The sequence below is a fragment of the Ranitomeya variabilis genome, chromosome 7, assembly GCF_051348905.1.
Source record: "Ranitomeya variabilis isolate aRanVar5 chromosome 7, aRanVar5.hap1, whole genome shotgun sequence".
Taxonomy (NCBI): Eukaryota; Metazoa; Chordata; class Amphibia; order Anura; family Dendrobatidae; genus Ranitomeya; species Ranitomeya variabilis.
This window is the reverse complement of record NC_135238.1, coordinates 95109224-95128031: the sequence shown is the minus strand read 5'-3', so window position 1 is coordinate 95128031 and position 18808 is coordinate 95109224. Positions and strand designations below refer to the sequence as shown.

At 41.4% G+C, this 18808-nt stretch overlaps 1 protein-coding gene across 2 annotated transcripts in view; it reads left to right on the top strand.

Moving 5' to 3' along the window:
• WDR75 (WD repeat domain 75) overlaps positions 1-18808 on the top strand; it is a 129616-nt gene that overhangs the window by 35787 nt on the left and 75021 nt on the right. For both annotated transcript variants that reach the window (XM_077275589.1, XM_077275590.1), the window contains 5 exons: positions 5661-5785; positions 7131-7201; positions 14710-14826; positions 16938-17026; positions 18069-18227. In XM_077275589.1, coding sequence (XP_077131704.1) covers positions 5661-5785; positions 7131-7201; positions 14710-14826; positions 16938-17026; positions 18069-18227 — 561 coding nt within the window. The remainder of the gene's footprint in view (positions 1-5660; positions 5786-7130; positions 7202-14709; positions 14827-16937; positions 17027-18068; positions 18228-18808) is intronic.

Sequence of the window (18808 nt, the reverse complement as noted above, 5' to 3'; positions counted from 1 at the left end):
TGGCCCTCATATAGGGATTGATGGGGCTAAAGGGACACTATACGACCAGTGACGTGGTGTACCACATCCCTCAGCACATTTGGCCCTCATATAGAGATTGATAGGGCTAAAGGGACACTATACGACCAGTGACGTGGTGTACCACATCCCTCAGCACATTTGGCCCTTGTATAGCGGTTGGTGCTAAAGAGACATTGTACGACCAATCACTATGAAAATACAACTTGTAATTCTAGCCCTACTGGTGCTCTTTCATCCTGGGAACAAACAAGCTTGAAACATACTTGACTCCACATTTTCAGCATATAGCCTGTACGGATTTTGTCCTCTGTAATTTACACAAGCGGGATCACTGCTGTGTTAGGCTGGGGTCACACTTGGCATAAGACAATACGCCACGTATTATACGTCCGTACTACGGCCGTAATACGGAGAAATGTTCCCAAAATATTGATCCGTAGTCGGGGTGTTTCAGCGTATTTTGCGCATGGCACCCTCCGTATGTAATCCGTATGGCATCCGTACTGCGAGATTTTCGCGCAGGCTTGCAAAACCGACATCTAATGGATTTATGTGCTCAAATGTTCGGGAAAACATATATACAGTATATATATATGTATATATGTGTGTGTATATGTATGTATATATATATATATATATATATATATATATATATATATATATAGTCTGTATTTAGATTTCATTCAGCGCGATATCTGTAATTCAATTGCCGGCTTCTCATTTCTCCTGCACAAACCCGACAGGATATGAGACATGGTTTACATATAGTAAACCATCTCATATCCCCCTTTTTTTTGTATATTCCACACTACTAATGTTAGTAGTGTGTATGTGCAAAATTTCAGCGCTGTAGCTGCTGAAATAAAGGGTTAAATGGCGGAAAAAAATGGCGTGGGCTCCCGCGCAATTTTCTCCGCCAGAATGGTAAAGCCAGTGACTGAGGGCAGATATTAATAGCCAGGAGAGGGTCCATGGTTATTGGCCCCCCGTGGCTACAAACATCTGCCCCCAGCCACCCCAGAAAAGGCACATCTGGAAGATGCGCCTATTCTGGCACTTGGCCACTCTCTTCCCACTCCCTGTAGCGGTGGGATATGGGGTAATGAAGGGTTAATGCCACCTTGCTATTGTAAGGTGACATTAAGCCAGATTAATAATGGAGAGGCGTCAATTATGACACCTATCCATTATTAATCCAATAGTACTAAATGGTTAATAAAACACACACACACATGATTTAAAAGTATTTTAATGAAATAAACACAGCGGTTGTTTTAATAATTTATTGCTCTCTCAATCCATTTGCAGACCCTCGCTTGGCAAAATAATAAACGCACAAGATACATACCTTCTGATGTCAGATCACGTCCAACGAGGTAATCCATCTGAAAGGGTTAACTAATATTACAGGCACGAGCTGCGATAAACCACTCGCTCGTGCCTGTATTCCCCGGGTGCTGAAAGGAAAGCTGGATCTGTACTTGCATTCAGTCGCGGTGATGCGCCCCTGCTGGATGTTCTCATGAACTGCAGCCTGGGAACTTTTTCCCACGCTCCAGGTCATATGAGGACATCCACCAGGGGGCGCATCACCGCGACTGAAGGAAATGTAGGTCATTGACCTACATTTCATTCATTCGCCGGGGAATTATAAGCACGAGCGAGTGCATTAGCAGGGCTCGTGCCTTAGCAGGGCTCGTGCCTGTAAAATTATTAACCCCTTCAGATGGATTACATCGTGGGAAGTGATCTGACATCAGAAGGTATGTATCTTGTGCATTTATTATTTTGCCAAGCGAGGGCCTGGAAATGGATTGAGAGAGCAATAAATTATTACAACAACCGCTGTGTTTATTTCATTAAAATACTTTTAAATCATGTGTGTGTGTTTTTTAACCCTTTCAAACAATTGGATTAATAATGGATAGGTGACATAATTGACGCTTCTCCATTATTAATCTGGCTTAATGTCACCTTCCAATAGCAAGGTGGCATTAACCCTTCATTACCCCATATCCCACCGCTACAGGGAGTGGGAAGAGAGTGGCCAAGTGCCAGAATAGGCGCATCTTCCAGATGTGCCTTTTCTGGGGTGGCTGGGGGCAGATGTTTGTAGCCAGGGGGGCCAATAACTATGGACCCTCTTCTGGCTATTAATATCTGCCCTCAGTCACTGGCTTTACCATTCTGGCGGAGAAAATTGCGTGTGAGCCCACGCCAATTTTTTCCGCCATTTAACCCTTTATTTCAGCAGCTACAGCGCTGAAATTTTGCACATACACACTACTAACATTAGTAGTGTGGAATATGCAAAAAAAAAAGGGGATATGAGATGGTTTACTGTATGTAAACCATGTCTCATATCCTGTCGGGTTTGTGCAGGAGAAATGAAAAGCCGGCAATTGAATTACCGACTTTTCACTAACACCGCTGCGTATTTCTCGCAAGTCACACTGCTGGTCCGTGTGGAATCCGTATTTTTCTCGCCCCCATAGACTTTCATTGGCGATTTTTTTTTTTTGCGCAATACGCTGACAAACGCAGCATGCTGCGATTTTGTACGGCCGTAGAAAGCCGTATATTACGGATCCGTAATATACGGCTAATAGGAGCAGCCCCATTGAGAATAATTGTGCCGTATGTAATGCGAGTTTTACGGACGTAGTTTCTGCGCTCTTACGTCCGTAAAACTCGCATGTGTGACCCCGGCCTTAGCAGTACGGAGATGTACGATATTTAGAAAATGTTGTTTTTAGTGGCACACTACCTTTTCTGAGTAGTGATTGGTGAATCGATGCATGTTTGGGTTTAGCCGAAAATAAATATATATATAGATATAGATTGGTTCGGGTACCAGAACAGTACCCTAACCCAGACCCCATTCAGATGGGGGCCACTCTGTCGTGCATGATGGCAAACACTGGCTCTGATCGTCCTTTAAGAGCATTACCACCGGTCAGAGAGCTGCGTTCCCACGCTGTCAGATGACCGCGTGAGCCAGCAGCTGTAGTCAATGGTAAACAGTTTACCTCCAGTCACAGGCGGCGGCTGTTGCAAGTACTGCTCTCATAAGCTTATGCCTGCTATTGCTAATAACAGCGAGTGCAGGCGTCACTGATGGCCGGCGCCTGCGCTATAAATAAATAATTTTTATTATTATGTGGGGTCTGTTCTATTTTTGATAACCAGCATCGCAGATCTGACAGAAGCAGGCTGCAACCTTCAGCTGTCAGCTTTATCCTGACTAGTTAAGAATACAGGGGTCTCCCCAGTTTTTTTAATTTTCTTAAGAAAAAAAAAAAAAACCTGCATTTTTGACAACCAGCCAAGCTAAAGTAGAATGCTGGGGGCTGTTATTCTCGGGCTGCTAAGGAGTCATGGATATTGCCTCCCCCCAGCCTAAAAATAGCAGCCCACAACTGCCAAGAAAAGGCGCATCTATTACACGTGCCAATTCTGGTGCTTCGCCTGGCTCTTCCTGCTTGACCTGTGGGGGTGGCAAGAGGGTTTAATATTTGTTATACTTTTGCATGGACTCTTGACTCATACATATTTGTGGAAAATATACTTCCTGTTTCTACATGGAGCTTTGAAGGATTCAGCTGGTCTGTTTGTAATCATGTGAGGGCATAGACCTAATGGAAAAGTGAAGAATTACCTGAGTTAGAAAGGGAAAATGAGCAATTGTAAAGTACAAAGTGCTCTATAATATGATGGCTCTAGTATATTAAAGGGAACCTGTCAGCAGGATTGTGCCCAGTAACCTACAGACAGTGTAATGTGCCCATTAATTAATTAATAATTTTTATTTATATAGCGCCAACATATTCCGCAGCGCTTTACAACTTATAGAGGGGACTTGTACAGACAATAGACATTACAGCATAACAGAAATCACAGTTCAAAATAGATACCAGGAGGAATGAGGGCCCTGCTCGCAAGCTTACAAACTATGAGGAAAAGGGGAGACACAAGAGGTGGATGGTAACAATTGCTTTAGTTATTTGGACCAGCCATAGTGTAAGGCTCGGGTGTTCATGTAAAGCTGCATGAACCAGTTAACTGCCTAAGTGTGTAGCAGTACAGACAGCAGTACAGACACAGAGGGCTATTAACTGCATAAAGTGTATGAGAACACGATGCAAGGAACCTGATTATGTGTTTTGTTTTTTTTTCTTCTATTTTTAATAGGCCACACAGGGATAGTTAGGTTAATGCGTTGAGGCGGTAGGCCAGTCTGAACAAATGCGTTTTTAGGGCACGCTTAAAACTGTGGGGATTGGGGATTAATCGTATTAACCTAGGTAGTGCATTCCAAAGAATCGGCGCAGCACGTGTAAAGTCTTGGAGACGGGAGTGGGAGGTTCTGATTATTGAGGATGCTAACCTGAGGTCATTAGCGGAGCGGAGGGCACGGGTAGGGTGGTAGACTGAGACCAGAGAGGAGATGTAGGGTGGTGCTGAGCCATGGAGTGCTTTGTGGATGAGGGTAGTAGTTTTGTACTGGATTCTGGAGTGGATGGGTAGCCAGTGTAATGACTGGCACAAGGTAGAGGCATCGGTGTAACGGTTGGTGAGGAATATGATCCTGGCAGCAGCATTCAGGACAGATTGGAGCGGGGAGAGTTTGGTAAGAGGGAGGCCGATTAGTAGAGAGTTACAATAGTCCAGACGGGAATGAATAAGAGAAACAGTAAGAGTTGTTGCAGAGTTGAAAGTAAGAAAATGGCGAATTCTAGAAATGTTTTTGAGATGCAAATAAGAAGAGCGAGCCAGTGATCGGATGTGGGGGGTGAATGAAAGCTCGGAATCAAGGATAACCCCAAGGCAGCGGGCATGTTGCTTTGGAGTAATGGTGGAACCACACACGGAGATGGCAATGTCAGGCAAAGGTAGGTTAGTAGAGGGAGAGAACACGAGGAGTTCAGTTTTTGACAGGTTCAGTTTCAGATAGAGGGAGGACATGATGTTAGAGACAGCTTTAAGACCATTATACCAATTACAATGATACCTATTCTTTCTTTATTTCATTATAAAAAAAAAAAAAAATTCACATTATACATGTGATCATGCTGCGACGCCTGCTGAAGAATATATAGATATTATATGTTAATGGGCAGGTCAGTTAGGGATCTGTGACCTGTCAGAAGCCATATAGATGAATACATAAGCAGAGCACCACATGGAGACCCCCACAGGCCGCCCTGAGCACGGGAATCTCATTCACCCAAAACTAAAAATAAAGATTAAAGAACAACCACAAGACGGATTTCATCACCAGGTATCATTGTAATCAGTATAACGGCACCAACCTGACACTGTCTGTAGGTTACTGGTCACAATCCTGCTGACACGTTCCCTTTAAGAGAATAAAAACTTTGATGGGAGGGCTACATGAAACTAATATTAGATATCCATATGCTGGATCTCTTTTATTTAAATCTATCACCTCCTGTCTGTTTTTAGGGGTAACTAATGGAGAGTAGAGATTACCATTACGGATAAACACATCTGTATGTGGGATATTTTTGTCTTGCGCCATCCCCCTTATGGATGATCCTTATATTCAGAACTGTTGTGGACTTTGCTAGTGTGATCGTTTTAGCAATCCATAATGACAATCAAATCTTAATTTTCAGAAACTTTTCAGTTAATGTCTGTAAAGCTGCCAAAGACCACAGAACAAGAATATAATGCGAAAGAAAGGACATTACTCTTTACAGATGTCAGTCAATCACCAAAATCTACAGCTGTTGGAAGAAATGTGAGTGTTAACTTTTTTTTTGTGTTTATTATCCTGATAAATTTAAATATGTGGATCTGTAATCTTGATACATGATTGTTTGTTCCTAGCAAGCCTTTACTGCAAGGGTGGGCAATTAATTAATTTTCCCAAGGGGCCACATGAATACCGTGTCTTGTGGAGGGCCGACCCAATAGGCTGAAATTAATTCTGCTCAATATTAATATTAATAACATATTGATTATAATTATTTATATTTAATTGTATCACTTAATATTGAGCAAAATTAAGTATTCTGATATCCCCCTATATAGCGTATGAGCTCAGTCTCTTATATACAACATAGCCTCCTATATACAGCTTGAGCCCTCACATAACCTCCTATATACAGCATGAGCCCCCACATAACCTCCTATATACAGCATGGCCCCCCACATCACCTCCTATATACAGCATGAGCCCCGACATCACCTCCTATATACAGCATGAGCCCCCACATCACCTCCTATATACAGCATGAGCCCCCACATCACCTCCTATATACAGCATGAGCCCCCACATCACCACCTATATACAGCATGAGCCCCCACATAACCACCTATATACAGCATGAGCCCCCACATAACCTCCTATATACAGCATGAGCCCCCACATAACCTCCTATATACAGCATGAGCCCCCACATAACCTCCTATATACAGCATGAGCCCCCACATAACCTCTTATATACAGCATGAGCCCCCACATAACCTCCTATATACAGCATGAGCCCCCACATAGCTTCCTATATACAGCAGGCTATATTTGATGTCAAATAAGGATTTAGCCTTTGGCAGGAAAGTCCTTCAAGCTATTGTCTCTCCCAGAAAACACTATGCTTTGGTATTAATCCTGTGGTGCTGTCTTGGAGGGGATTAGAGAAAATGGAAACAGACTTAACGGTGAGTCTACTTCTAAGACCCTCCACGACAGCATGTGTAGTTTCCAGCTCTTTTTGTTATGTATGATAAATCATCGGTGTTAATAAATATTTAAAGCATATTCATAGTGGTGTGGTCCTTTTAGAAAAACACTGAGAACAGAAGGTGGTGGTGGTGGGGGGGCTAGTTAACCTCTTGTGTTTCTTGTCCCTAATTGGGATAGGGAGGTAACCTGCCATGGGGCTGTTGTGGAGGGTCTTAGAAGACAAATTATCGCAAAGTCCAATTCTATTCTTTAAATTTTAAAAATTACAAAAAGAAAATAGGCCAATGCAAAAAGTTTGGGCCCCTGCATGGCTAGTACCTTATGGCTCCTCTTTTTGCAAGTATAGCCTGTAAGCACTTTTTGCAGCCAGCCAATATACATGTTCTGTTTCTTTTTTTAGGGGGAGTATATTGTTACAGTAAAAGGATTATTCCTCTTCGTCTATTATTTCAAAAACAAAAAGATATTCAGGTAAGATTACTTCTTATTTTGTAACTAATTGAATTTTTCTTTTATAATTGGGATGAAATTAAATGTGATCACACTCCTTGGTTATTATTGATGTCTCTCCCATTGTCCATGTCATGTCAGATAGGAGAAAGACCAGCACACTGTTCTTTAAAAAAGTCTCTGGGTTTTTTTTAAGCTCCCCGACGGTTGAATTTCCTGGCCCAGGTAGGTGTATTTGTCCGCTTCTGTAAAAGCGCAGTTTAGCACAAATGAAGTGAGCTGATCTAATCTTGTTTTTCTCCTCTGGAAGACCATGATGTTGCTTTTTTTTGGGTTCATGGGTAATACCCATGTGGAGCTGACTTTCTCCCAAGATTTCCTTTTGTCTTGGGGAATCTTTCTCGGTTGGTGACAGAATCAGTTGGTCATCTGCATAAAGCAGAAATTTCACCTGGGCTTCAAGGCGTGTGAAACCTGGTGCCAAGGGGGATTCAAGGGCATTGGCCAGCTCATTGATGTAGATGTTGAAGAGCATTGGTCTTGGTCCTCTTTCACATTTCCGTCGGTACGGGGCTGTCGTAAACAGTCAGCCCGACGTACCGACGGACGTTGTGCACAATTGTGCATAACGTGGGTAGCGGATGCAGTTTTCAGACGCATCTGCTGCCCATTATGAGTTCCGGGGCGGAGTTCCGGCCGCGCACGCGCTGTCGGAAATGGCGGATTCGACAGACGAAAAAACGTTCCCTTGAACTTTTTTTTGTCACGACGGGCCGCAAAATCACGACGCATCCGTTGCACGACGGATGCGATGTGTGCCCATTCGTCGCAATCCGTCGTCAATAAGTGTATGGCAAAAAAACGGATCTTGCGGGCATATTTGCAGGATCCTTTTTTTGCCAAAATGACAGATTGCGACGGATGCCAAAAAACGGAAGTGTGAAAGAGGCCTTAGACTGCTGTCCTGTCTGACTTCGTGACTCTGCTGGAAATAAGCCATTCTTTTCCTGTTCACCCTCACATTGCACCAGTTCTCGGTGTAGGAGCTTTTGATAACCTCATGTATCCTTCCTCCTATTTCGCTCTCCAGCAGTCTCAGAAACAGTCCCAGGTACCATACTGAGTAGAAGGCCTTATTAAAGTCCACAAAACAAGCGTTTATCTTAACATGCTTTGTGTAGGGGCCGTGGCTCTGAATGAGGCAGTGCAGGGTGATCAACCTGTGGCTTGGCATGAACCATGCTTGGCTTTTGCGAAGGATGTTGTGCTCGGTGAGAAACCTGAGGATCCTCTTGTTCAGGATGTTGTTGAACCGTTTTCCCCAGGTTTCTGCTGACACATATGCCTCTGTAGTTGGCAGTGCCAAACCTGTCCCCAGTCTTGTGACTGGGTGTGATGAGGCCTTGGTTCCAGGTATGAGGGAAGTCGCTATTGATCGACACTATTAAACAGTCTAGCCCTTGCAGTCTGTGTTTCGGTGGGCTGTCTTTCAGCACTTGTGGTGACATTCCATCAAGGCTACTGGCTTTTCTGCACCTTATAGAAGAGATTCTCTCTGTAACTTCCGCTAATATTATTGGTGTATCCAGAGGGTTTGGGAAATGTTTAACATTTTCCTCCATTGCTTTTAGTTTTGCAATTGTTTTTCTGTTCTTGGCTTTGTCCTTCCTTTGGGATATTTTTGTAGAGGTCTCTGAAGTACTGGAGCTGGATGTTGCTTTTCTTGCTTTTTGTGCCCCTGTGGTTCCATGGTTCCCAAAAGAAGTTGTCTTGAAGGGAGTCTTGGAGTTGGTTAAGTTTGATGGAAATGTAGCTGCTTCTTCCTCCTGAGGATGGTTTTGTATTGCCTTTGTATGGTGTCATAGGCATCTCAGACTCAGGTGGTTGGGGTCTCTATGTTTCTTGTGTGAGGCTGCTTTCAGGGTCTTCTGAACGGCTTTACATTCTGTTAAACCAAATGTTGATCTGTTTTTCTTTTGGCTTCTTGTAGTTAACTGTTTTAAGGTCTGACAATTCGGCCACAATGTAGAATATATCATTGATGTCTTTTTTAGCTTTACTCACTGCTTCTGGGGTTGACCTGTAGTTGCAGAAGTGGTGACGCATTGCCTCTATTTTGGGTCTGTTTGAAACTTCTTTATATTTTATTGCATGTGTCTTGGACCATTTATAGGATGGAGGCAGGTTGAAGAGGCCTCTCTGCTGAGGCTTTTCTGTTGAATTCTTTGTTGATTTCATAAACAGAAGAATTTGGCTGTGATCTGTCAGGTGTGTTTGTGAGGTGACTATGAACATGCCGATATTTGCCGGGTGCATGTCTGTAATGATGTAGTCTACAACGCTCCTTCTTAGGCTAGATTTAGGTTGCGCTTTAGCAGTCCGTTAGACGGACTGCGTTACACCGCGGTGTAACGCAGTCCGTTAACGCTGCCATTTAGCTCTTTCGGGCGCATCGCTAGCGCACACCCAAAATGGGCGTGCGCTAGCAATGTGCCGTCATTGAGTGACTGACCCTGGGACGCGGGCTGCAGCGTTTCCGGGTCCGTCACTGCTAGTGCAGATAGAGCACCTGCTAGCTCGATCTGCGCTAGCGATATGACATATCGGCATTTGCGCTAACAGCAGCCCGTTAACGCATGTGTTGAACGGGCTGCTGTTAGCCTAAGGCTAGGTTCACATTGCGTTAAGTTCACATTTGCATATGTGTGCAGCGTATCATCTGCAGCGTTTTTTTATCCTCATCAGCTTACGCATCATGGCCAAAAAAGAATCTGTGTGCTTGTGTTTGTATGCGTTTTTGCCTTCGTTTGCTTTGTTTGTGCCCATGCTGTCGATATTTCCAGGAGGGCGTGTCAAAATGGGCGTGTCAATCGGTTTCTGTACATGCGCAGTCTGAAGTACGCAAGCGCATCGAACACATGCGTACGCATGTCCTTGCGTACACACGCATTCCCATAGACAGTAATGTGTTTTTTGACGCACTCATCCACATGCTCATGCCTGCAGATATTTGACGGATTTTTGACTCCTCCAAAAATGCAACATGTTGTGTTCGCCGTGCCCCGCCGCACACCGCGAAACTATGCATGTGTACGCATGTCCATGCGTACACGATATTAAATATATGTACGCATGACGCATGCAGATCAAACGCTGCTCGCACAGACGCAAATGTGAAACCAGCCTTATAATGGGAGTTTAATGTATATCTTCCTAGAGTCTTCCTTGGTGCTGCCATTGAGTATAAGAAGTCCTAAATTTCTATGTAAGTTCAGGAGCTTTTTGACACTTTTGTTGGCAGTACTGTCATAGCTGTCTTAAAGGGAACCTGTCACCCCCAAAATCAAAGATGAGCTAAGCCCACTAGCATCAGGGGCTTATCTACAGCATTTGGGGCGGGCGGTCCGATCCAATGGGCATCGCGGTCCGGGGCCTCCTTTCTTCATAGGATGACGTCCTCTTCTTGTCTTCATGCTGCTTCTCCGGCGTACTTGTCTGCCCTCTTGAGGGCAGAGCAAAGTACTGCAGTGCGCAGGTGCCGGGCCTCTGACCTTTCCCAGCACCTGTGCACTGCAGTACTTTGCTCTGCCCTCAACAGGGCAGACAAGTACGCCGGAGCCGCAGCCGCAGCTTGAAGACAAGAAGAGGACAACATTGTAACAAGATGGGAGGGGCCGGACCGTGACGCCCATCGGATCGGACCGCAACAGGGACCGCCCCTGGGTGAGTATAATCTAACCTCTTTTTCTCATCTTTCAGGATACATTCTGTAATGCTGTAGATAAGCCCCTGATGCCGGTGGGCTTGGCTCATCTTCGATTTTGGGGGTGACAGTTTCCCTTTAAATGTTTCAGATCACTAAATGCATTTAAATATTAGCCAAAGATAACACAAGTAAACACGAAATGTAGTTTATAAACCAAAGCTGCTGGGCCCTGTGTGAAAAAAGTGATTGCTGCCTCAGTCTAATAACTGGCTGGGCCACCCTTAGCACAAACAACTGCAATCAAGCGGTTGCGATAACTGGCTGCCAGCTGCCAGAACGAGATGTAATGCCAGCACCCAGGGTGCGCAGGTAGGGGAGTATGAAGCTTTTTTTCTTTTTTTTTTTCCCAATAGGAAACATGCACACAGGGATGGGTAATAAGGAGGCATGCATACAGGGACAGAACGGGGGAGGCATGCAGACAGGGATGGGGAGGAATTCATACCAGGAAGGGGGAGGCTTGCATATAATGACAGACACAGGGGAGGCATGCAGACAGGGATGGGGAGGCATTCGTACCAGGACATTAAAGGGGGAGGCATTTTTTACGATGACAGGGACAGGAGAGGCATGCAGACAGGGAGGGGACAGCCACGCATAGCAGGACAGGGATGAGGGGACAATGCATACCCGGCTTATACTCGAGTCAATAAGTTTACTCAGTTTTCCGTGGCAAAAGTAGGTGCCTCGGCCTATACTCGGGTCTGCTTATACTCGAGTATATACGGTAAATTTGTTTGGTGATCTGAAATTTTGAAGTGTTAAAAACATGCAAAAGAATAAAATATCAGGAAGGGAGTAAACTTTCATACCACTTCTTATGTATGTATATTATACGTGCAGTGTGTGTGTGTGTATGTATATATATTATACGTGCAGTGTGTATGTATATTATGTGTAGAGCGTGTGTATGTATAGTATACGGGTAGAGTGCGTGTATGTATGGTGTACGGGTAGAGTGCGTGTATGTATGGTGCACGGGTAGAGTGCGTGTATGTATGGTGCACGGGTAGAGTGCGTGTATGTATGGTGCACGGGTAGAGTGCGTGTATGTATGGTGCACGGGTAGAGTGCGTGTATGTATGGTGCACGGGTAGAGTGCGTGTATGTGTGGTGCACGGGTAGAGTGCCTGTATGTGTGGTGCACGGGTAGAGTGCCTGTATGTGTGGTGCACGGGTAGAGTGCGTGTATGTATGGTGCACGGGTAGAGTGCCTGCATGTATTGTGCATGGGCACTATGGATGCTATGTATGCGCACTGTGTATTGTAGGGGGTCTCGATTTCGGGTAGCTGTTTGTAACACAAACCACAGGGTTTTTTATATCACACTCTGAATAGTTTTTATTTCCACTTGGTGTACAGTACTGAAGCAAAGCTGTAAACATAAAACCCCTAGCCATGTCCAGGCACTGCGCAATATTGTACCCAAAGAAAATATTTACTGACAACTCAATAATTAATTTTTAATCAAATTTATTTTATTTATATTAAAAGGACATTACACAATAAATTATCATTGTTTTATTAAGAATATTTATCCGTTAAAATAACTGAATATATACTAAAAAAATAATAAATATAAAAAAGTCAATATATGTATATAATTGTATAATCTGTATGTGGGGGGCTGTGGTACACAAAAATCGAATGGCGTGAAAAATGACAATAAACCCAATAAAGTGCTAATGCAATCACAATCAAAATTATTTAAATATTAAAAACACAATCGCAAACCGGCCATAATATGCACATATAATAAAGTATACAGAACGATTGGAGACAAGATTTATATATAAATAGATAATACAAGTACAGGCATCTAATTGATATATGATTGGCAAGATCGAATAAATATACAATTAAATACAAAAGATATACAGTACAAGAGATAATAAATAATAATTGATAACCAAGGTGAATATTGTCAGATAAATGTAATATGTGACTATAAACAGTGTGTGAATAAATAATATAAAAATATTATATATTTATATATGTGTATATATAATCATAAATAATTAATAAAAAAGTGAATTACTCCAAAATTTACAAACCATATGTGAAAAAGCTGAAAAAGCAATCACTCTAAATTTTATATAAATAAACACATCAAACAAATAACTGTGTATGTGAGTGATATAAAAAATAATTAAATATATATAACATATATATACCAAAATGTGACAGTATATAGTGTAAATCAATTATACTATCCGCATATTTATAACGCTGCCTTAATATATTTATAGCCCTCCAAGTTCTGAATACCAGTGATGCTGTTATTAGTTTTCCATGCACATGTTATGCTACAAATAGGAACCGGACCTTACCAAACGATCAAGTACACCGCAGCCCCCACACACACCACTCCAACGCGCGTTTCGCACCTGCTTCGTCACAGCAGGTGCGAAACGCGCGTTGGAGTGGTGTGTGTGGGGGCTGCGGTGTACTTGATCGTTTGGTAAGGTCCGGTTCCTATTTGTAGCATAACATGTGCATGGAAAACTAATAACAGCATCACTGGTATTCAGAACTTGGAGGGCTATAAATATATTAAGGCAGCGTTATAAATATGCGGATAGTATAATTGATTTACACTATATACTGTCACATTTTGGTATATATATGTTATATATATTTAATTATTTTTTATATCACTCACATACACAGTTATTTGTTTGATGTGTTTATTTATATAAAATTTAGAGTGATTGCTTTTTCAGCTTTTTCACATATGGTTTGTAAATTTTGGAGTAATTCACTTTTTTATTAATTATTTATGATTATATATACACATATATAAATATATAATATTTTTATATTATTTATTCACACACTGTTTATAGTCACATATTACATTTATCTGACAATATTCACCTTGGTTATCAATTATTATTTATTATCTCTTGTACTGTATATCTTTTGTATTTAATTGTATATTTATTCGATCTTGCCAATCATATATCAATTAGATGCCTGTACTTGTATTATCTATTTATATATAAATCTTGTCTCCAATCGTTCTGTATACTTTATTATATGTGCATATTATGGCCGGTTTGCGATTGTGTTTTTAATATTTAAATAATTTTGATTGTGATTGCATTAGCACTTTATTGGGTTTATTGTCATTTTTCACGCCATTCGATTTTTGTTTACCACAGCCCCCCACATACAGATTATACAATTATATACATATATTGACTTTTTTATATTTATTATTTTTTTAGTATATATTCAGTTATTTTAACGGATAAATATTCTTAATAAAACAATGATAATTTATTGTGTAATGTCCTTTTAATATAAATAAAATAAATTTGATTAAAAATTAATTATTGAGTTGTCAGTAAATATTTTCTTTGGGTACATGTTTGCGTAGTATTTACTTGATAGATTATATTTTGAGAATTGTTTGGTATTTCTTTTCTATATAGGATTTTTTTCACTGCGCAATATTGACCTTGGCTAATCAGACATGGCTGGGCTAGCCTCAGCTCGGTCACACAGAACTACGGTACCAGTGATACTTGTGGCTTGGTACACGGCCTGTGCAGTCTCAGATTCTGGCTTGTCTCTCCCAACACAACCCACTCTGCTCCGCTCCCCTAGCTGACTGACCAGTGAACACCCAGGTACATCCAATCAGGACATGTAGTGCTAGGATAATACAATATATATAAAACAATATGTATATTAAAATAAAATATGATTTATAATTCTATTTGTAAGCATGATAAAATATTGTCACTTTTTTTTCAGGTTCCCACTAAGTGCTACAAGCAAAAAGGGGGCAAATAATACATTCACTGTGGTTACCTGTCATCCTTTTGACGATTGCATTGCTACAGGACATAAAGATGGAAAAATTAGATTATGGTAAATATGGAATATTTTGGGAATTTTGCACTTAGTGCCTACCCGTAATAATAATAATAATTCGCTGTGCTGCCCTCCCGCCACAAGGACTCTATCTGACAAGTGATTATTGTGTGCTCTCATCCCCCAGCACTTCCTAATCCGTGTGTGAACCAGAAGTTTACATGCACATGTGTCTTTTTATATAATGTATGGTTTTCTCGATTCTCTCTCATTATTCTGGCATTTGGCAAATATTAATAATTATGGTAATCCTAATTGACCTAAAACTAGTTTTGTACAATAAGTCACTGAAAAAAAAATAAAAATGTTTGTCTGCATATTTTGAGCTGTATGCTTTTACAATTTTCAGTCAACGGAGATGTATAAAAGCCTATTTCTTTAAGGGACAAGATGTAGTTTTCAGTGATGCCATTTCCTGTTACATATGATTGATTTTTTTTTTAAACTGTTCACTATTCATGGTAATTGACATTTTAACTTTTTTCTGTGTTGATCTGATATAAACACACAATTTATATATTTTTTTGGTTTGTTTTTGCAAACTCACATAATATATATTTATTTATTAGTGGTTCACCATATTCCAAAACAAATCATTTTTTATTTTTCCATAAACAGTTGTGTGGGACCATTTTTTGCAAGGCAAGTTGTAGTTTTCTCTGGTGCCAGTTTTGGGTTCATACGTTTTTGGTGTTTGTGATAATTTAATTTTTATTTGTCAGGCTAGATGAGCATAATCCAGCAGTGGTATATGTTTTTTTTCTTATGGTGTACACTGTATGTAATTTATAGCTTTGGCAGGGCAATGCATTTTCAGTGATATCCTACTGGTATTTTATTTAATTTTTCTATATCTTATTACTTTTCCACTAGAAAATCCCTTTTTAGCTCACCCAAGAGTATAAACTTAGTACAGTATTCTACTGGTACATCTTTAACCTCAATAATGATTAGGCTTGATTTTTCTTTAATATATTACATATATAATATATTTTAGTATTTTCATTGTTGCAGTCCAGAAGTCATAACGTTTTTTGTTTTCTATGCATAGCTGTATGAGGGCTTATTTTTGCAGAAAGTTGTATTTTAGTGTCAGCATGCCCAGGTACACACACTCTAATAGAACGCTTTATAGAAAGAAAGAAAAATACACCAATTCTGCTGTTTTTTTTGACACTTTATATTTTACAATTTTAAAGATAAATTATTTACTTTTAATCTTGTGGCTCACTGAGTTAATGGCGATACAAATTTATGTAGTTTTTTTTCCGAATTTTTTTTTTTTATTACAATATTCTGTTTGAAAGAAAAAAAATTAGTGTGCGGCCGTTTTCTGAGTGATACCCTAATACTTATCCAGTAACAGAGCTATGCGAGAGCTTATGTTTGTGTGATTACAAGGTTGAGCTTTTATTGGTCCTACGTTCAGGTACAGCATTCAATATCATTATGTGCCACTTTATTTCTGACAGTCAATAACATGAGAATACCAAATTGAGTTTTTAAAATATTTTTCTACATTTGCTGAGCAAATATCGTATTTTCCGGTGTATAAGACGACTTTTTAACCCCTGAAAATCATCTCAAAAGTTAGGGGTTGTCTTATACGCCGGGCACGGCTTGTGCAGGGAGCAGTCCTGTATGGTTCCCAGGGTCTGGAGGAGAGGAGACTCTCCTTCAGGCCCTGGGATCCATATTCATGTAAAAAAAGAATAAAAAAATATGGGATATACTTGCCCTCCGATGGCCCCCGGCTCTCAGCGGTGCAAGCGGCAGCCTCCATTCCTAAGGATGCATTGAGCATATAAGATGACCCCCGTCTTATACGGCGAGTATATCCCAAACTCCATATTTTATATGGAAAAGTTGGGGGTCGTCTTATACGCCCAGTCATCTTATACACCAGAAAATACGGTATATTTTTTTTTGTGGTGTTCACTTGGTGGGCTAAAAATGTATATCTGATCCACTCTGGTCTCTCTTAAGACTGTTTGTGTTGTATAACAAATCCTTTAGTAATTGCCAGTGAGTTGCTTCTTTACTTTACTCGTGATGAAATGGAGTTCTGTACAATCAAGATTACAATTTTTTTTTTTTTTCTTTTCTAGGAGAAATTTTCACCATAAGCAAGACTACACTTACTCATCTCTGCACTGGCATCACGATTCTGTTGCGGATCTCGTCTTTTCTGCTCAAGGTTTGTGGTAACTGATGTATAAAAGTTGTAAAAAAAATACTTTATAAATGGTTTCCATTTTAGGGTCCATTTAAATATAAGGTGGAAGACCTGGGTCTTTTGTTATATTTTTAGTTTTCATTGACTGCAAGAGCAGAGGCGTTAAATGGCTAAGATGGGAAGTATAGTGAATTCCGCCAATATTAATACGGTCTGCGGCTATGTAAGGCTGTGCCCTTAGCGACTTACTGCCCCAGAGGGTATTGTAGACCCCCTACCCCCTGCCTCTACCTGGACAGTTACTTCCGAAAGGCCGAGCACAGATTAGCCTTCAGACAACCCCATGCAAACTGTATGTTTTTAGACAGTTCTCCCAGATTTGATCCTTGTCAGAATGCTTGTATAATCCTGTTAATAAAATGAGTATTTTATGAGTGTAACAGAAAGGTGCTAGCGCTCTTGGTTCCAAATGTATTGGTCTCAGCATGCCTAGGCCGAGGATCTCTGGGAGTCCTTCAGTTTTTAGTGCCAAAAAAAGTATTTTTGTTTTATTGAACTCTTAAAGGGAAACTGTCACCAGTTTTTTTGATTATGATCAAGTTACAAGTTATGGCCACTGCCTCTCAGGGCTTATCTACAGCATTCTATAATTCTGTATATAGGCCCCCGATCCGACCTGGAAGAGAGGAAAAGTAACTTTCACAATACTCACACTCGTGGGGCGGGCCTGTCCGATGGGTGTTGCAGGTCCGGGTCCGGCGTCTCCTATCTTATGATCGCCGCCCTCCAGCTTATTCATCGCTCCCCGGCATTACGCTCCTGCGCAGGCGTACTTATTTGCCCTGTTGAGGGCAGAGTAAAGTACTGCAGTGCGCAGGTGCTGGGCCTCTCTGACCTTTCCCAGCGCCTGTGCACTGAAGGAAAATGATCTTAAAGGCAATGGGCCAAAAAACTGGTGATAGTTTTAAAATACTTATAAGAGAACCTATGTCTAAAAAAAAAAATAAGTCAAATTTAGTACTATAGGCACTACAAATTATGTATGTTTCTTTTTCATTTGTAGGTACCATACTGTTTAGTGGTGGTGTTGAATCTGTGTTGGTTCAGTGGTCTTACAGCTTGGAACACAAGAAAGAGTTTCTTCCTCGTCTTGGGGCTGCTATTGAACACATCACCATTTCCCCTGATGGATCTTTGCTATGCACATCCCATGTGGATAACAGTAAGATAACTTCTCTTCTGTATGTACTAGTTAAAGGGAATCTGTCATACCAAAATCGAAGGTGAGCTAAGCCCACCGGCATCAGGGGCTTATCTATAGCATTCTGTAATGCTTTAGATAAGCCCCCGATGTATCCTGAAAAATGAGAAAAAGAGGTTAGATTATACTTACACGGGGCGGTCCCGGTCAGGTTCTGGTCCGATGGGCGTCGTGGTCCGGGGCCTCCTATCTTCATAGGATGATGTCCTCTTCTTGTTTTCACGCTGCGGCTTCGGCGCAGGCATACTTTGTCAGTCCTGTTGAGGGCAGAGCAAAGTACTGCAGTGCGCAGGCGCTGGGTCTCTCTGACCTTTCCCGGTGCCTGCGCACTGCAGTACTTTGCTCTGCCCTCAACAGGACTGACAAAGTATGCCTGCGCTGGAGCCGCAGCGTGACTACAAGAAGAGGACGTCATTGTAAGAAGCTGGGAGGCCCCGGACCGGACTGCGACGCCCATCGGACCAGAACCGGACCGGGACCGCCCCTGGGTGAGTATAATCTAACCTCTTTTTCTCATCTTTCAGGATACATTGGGGGCTTAG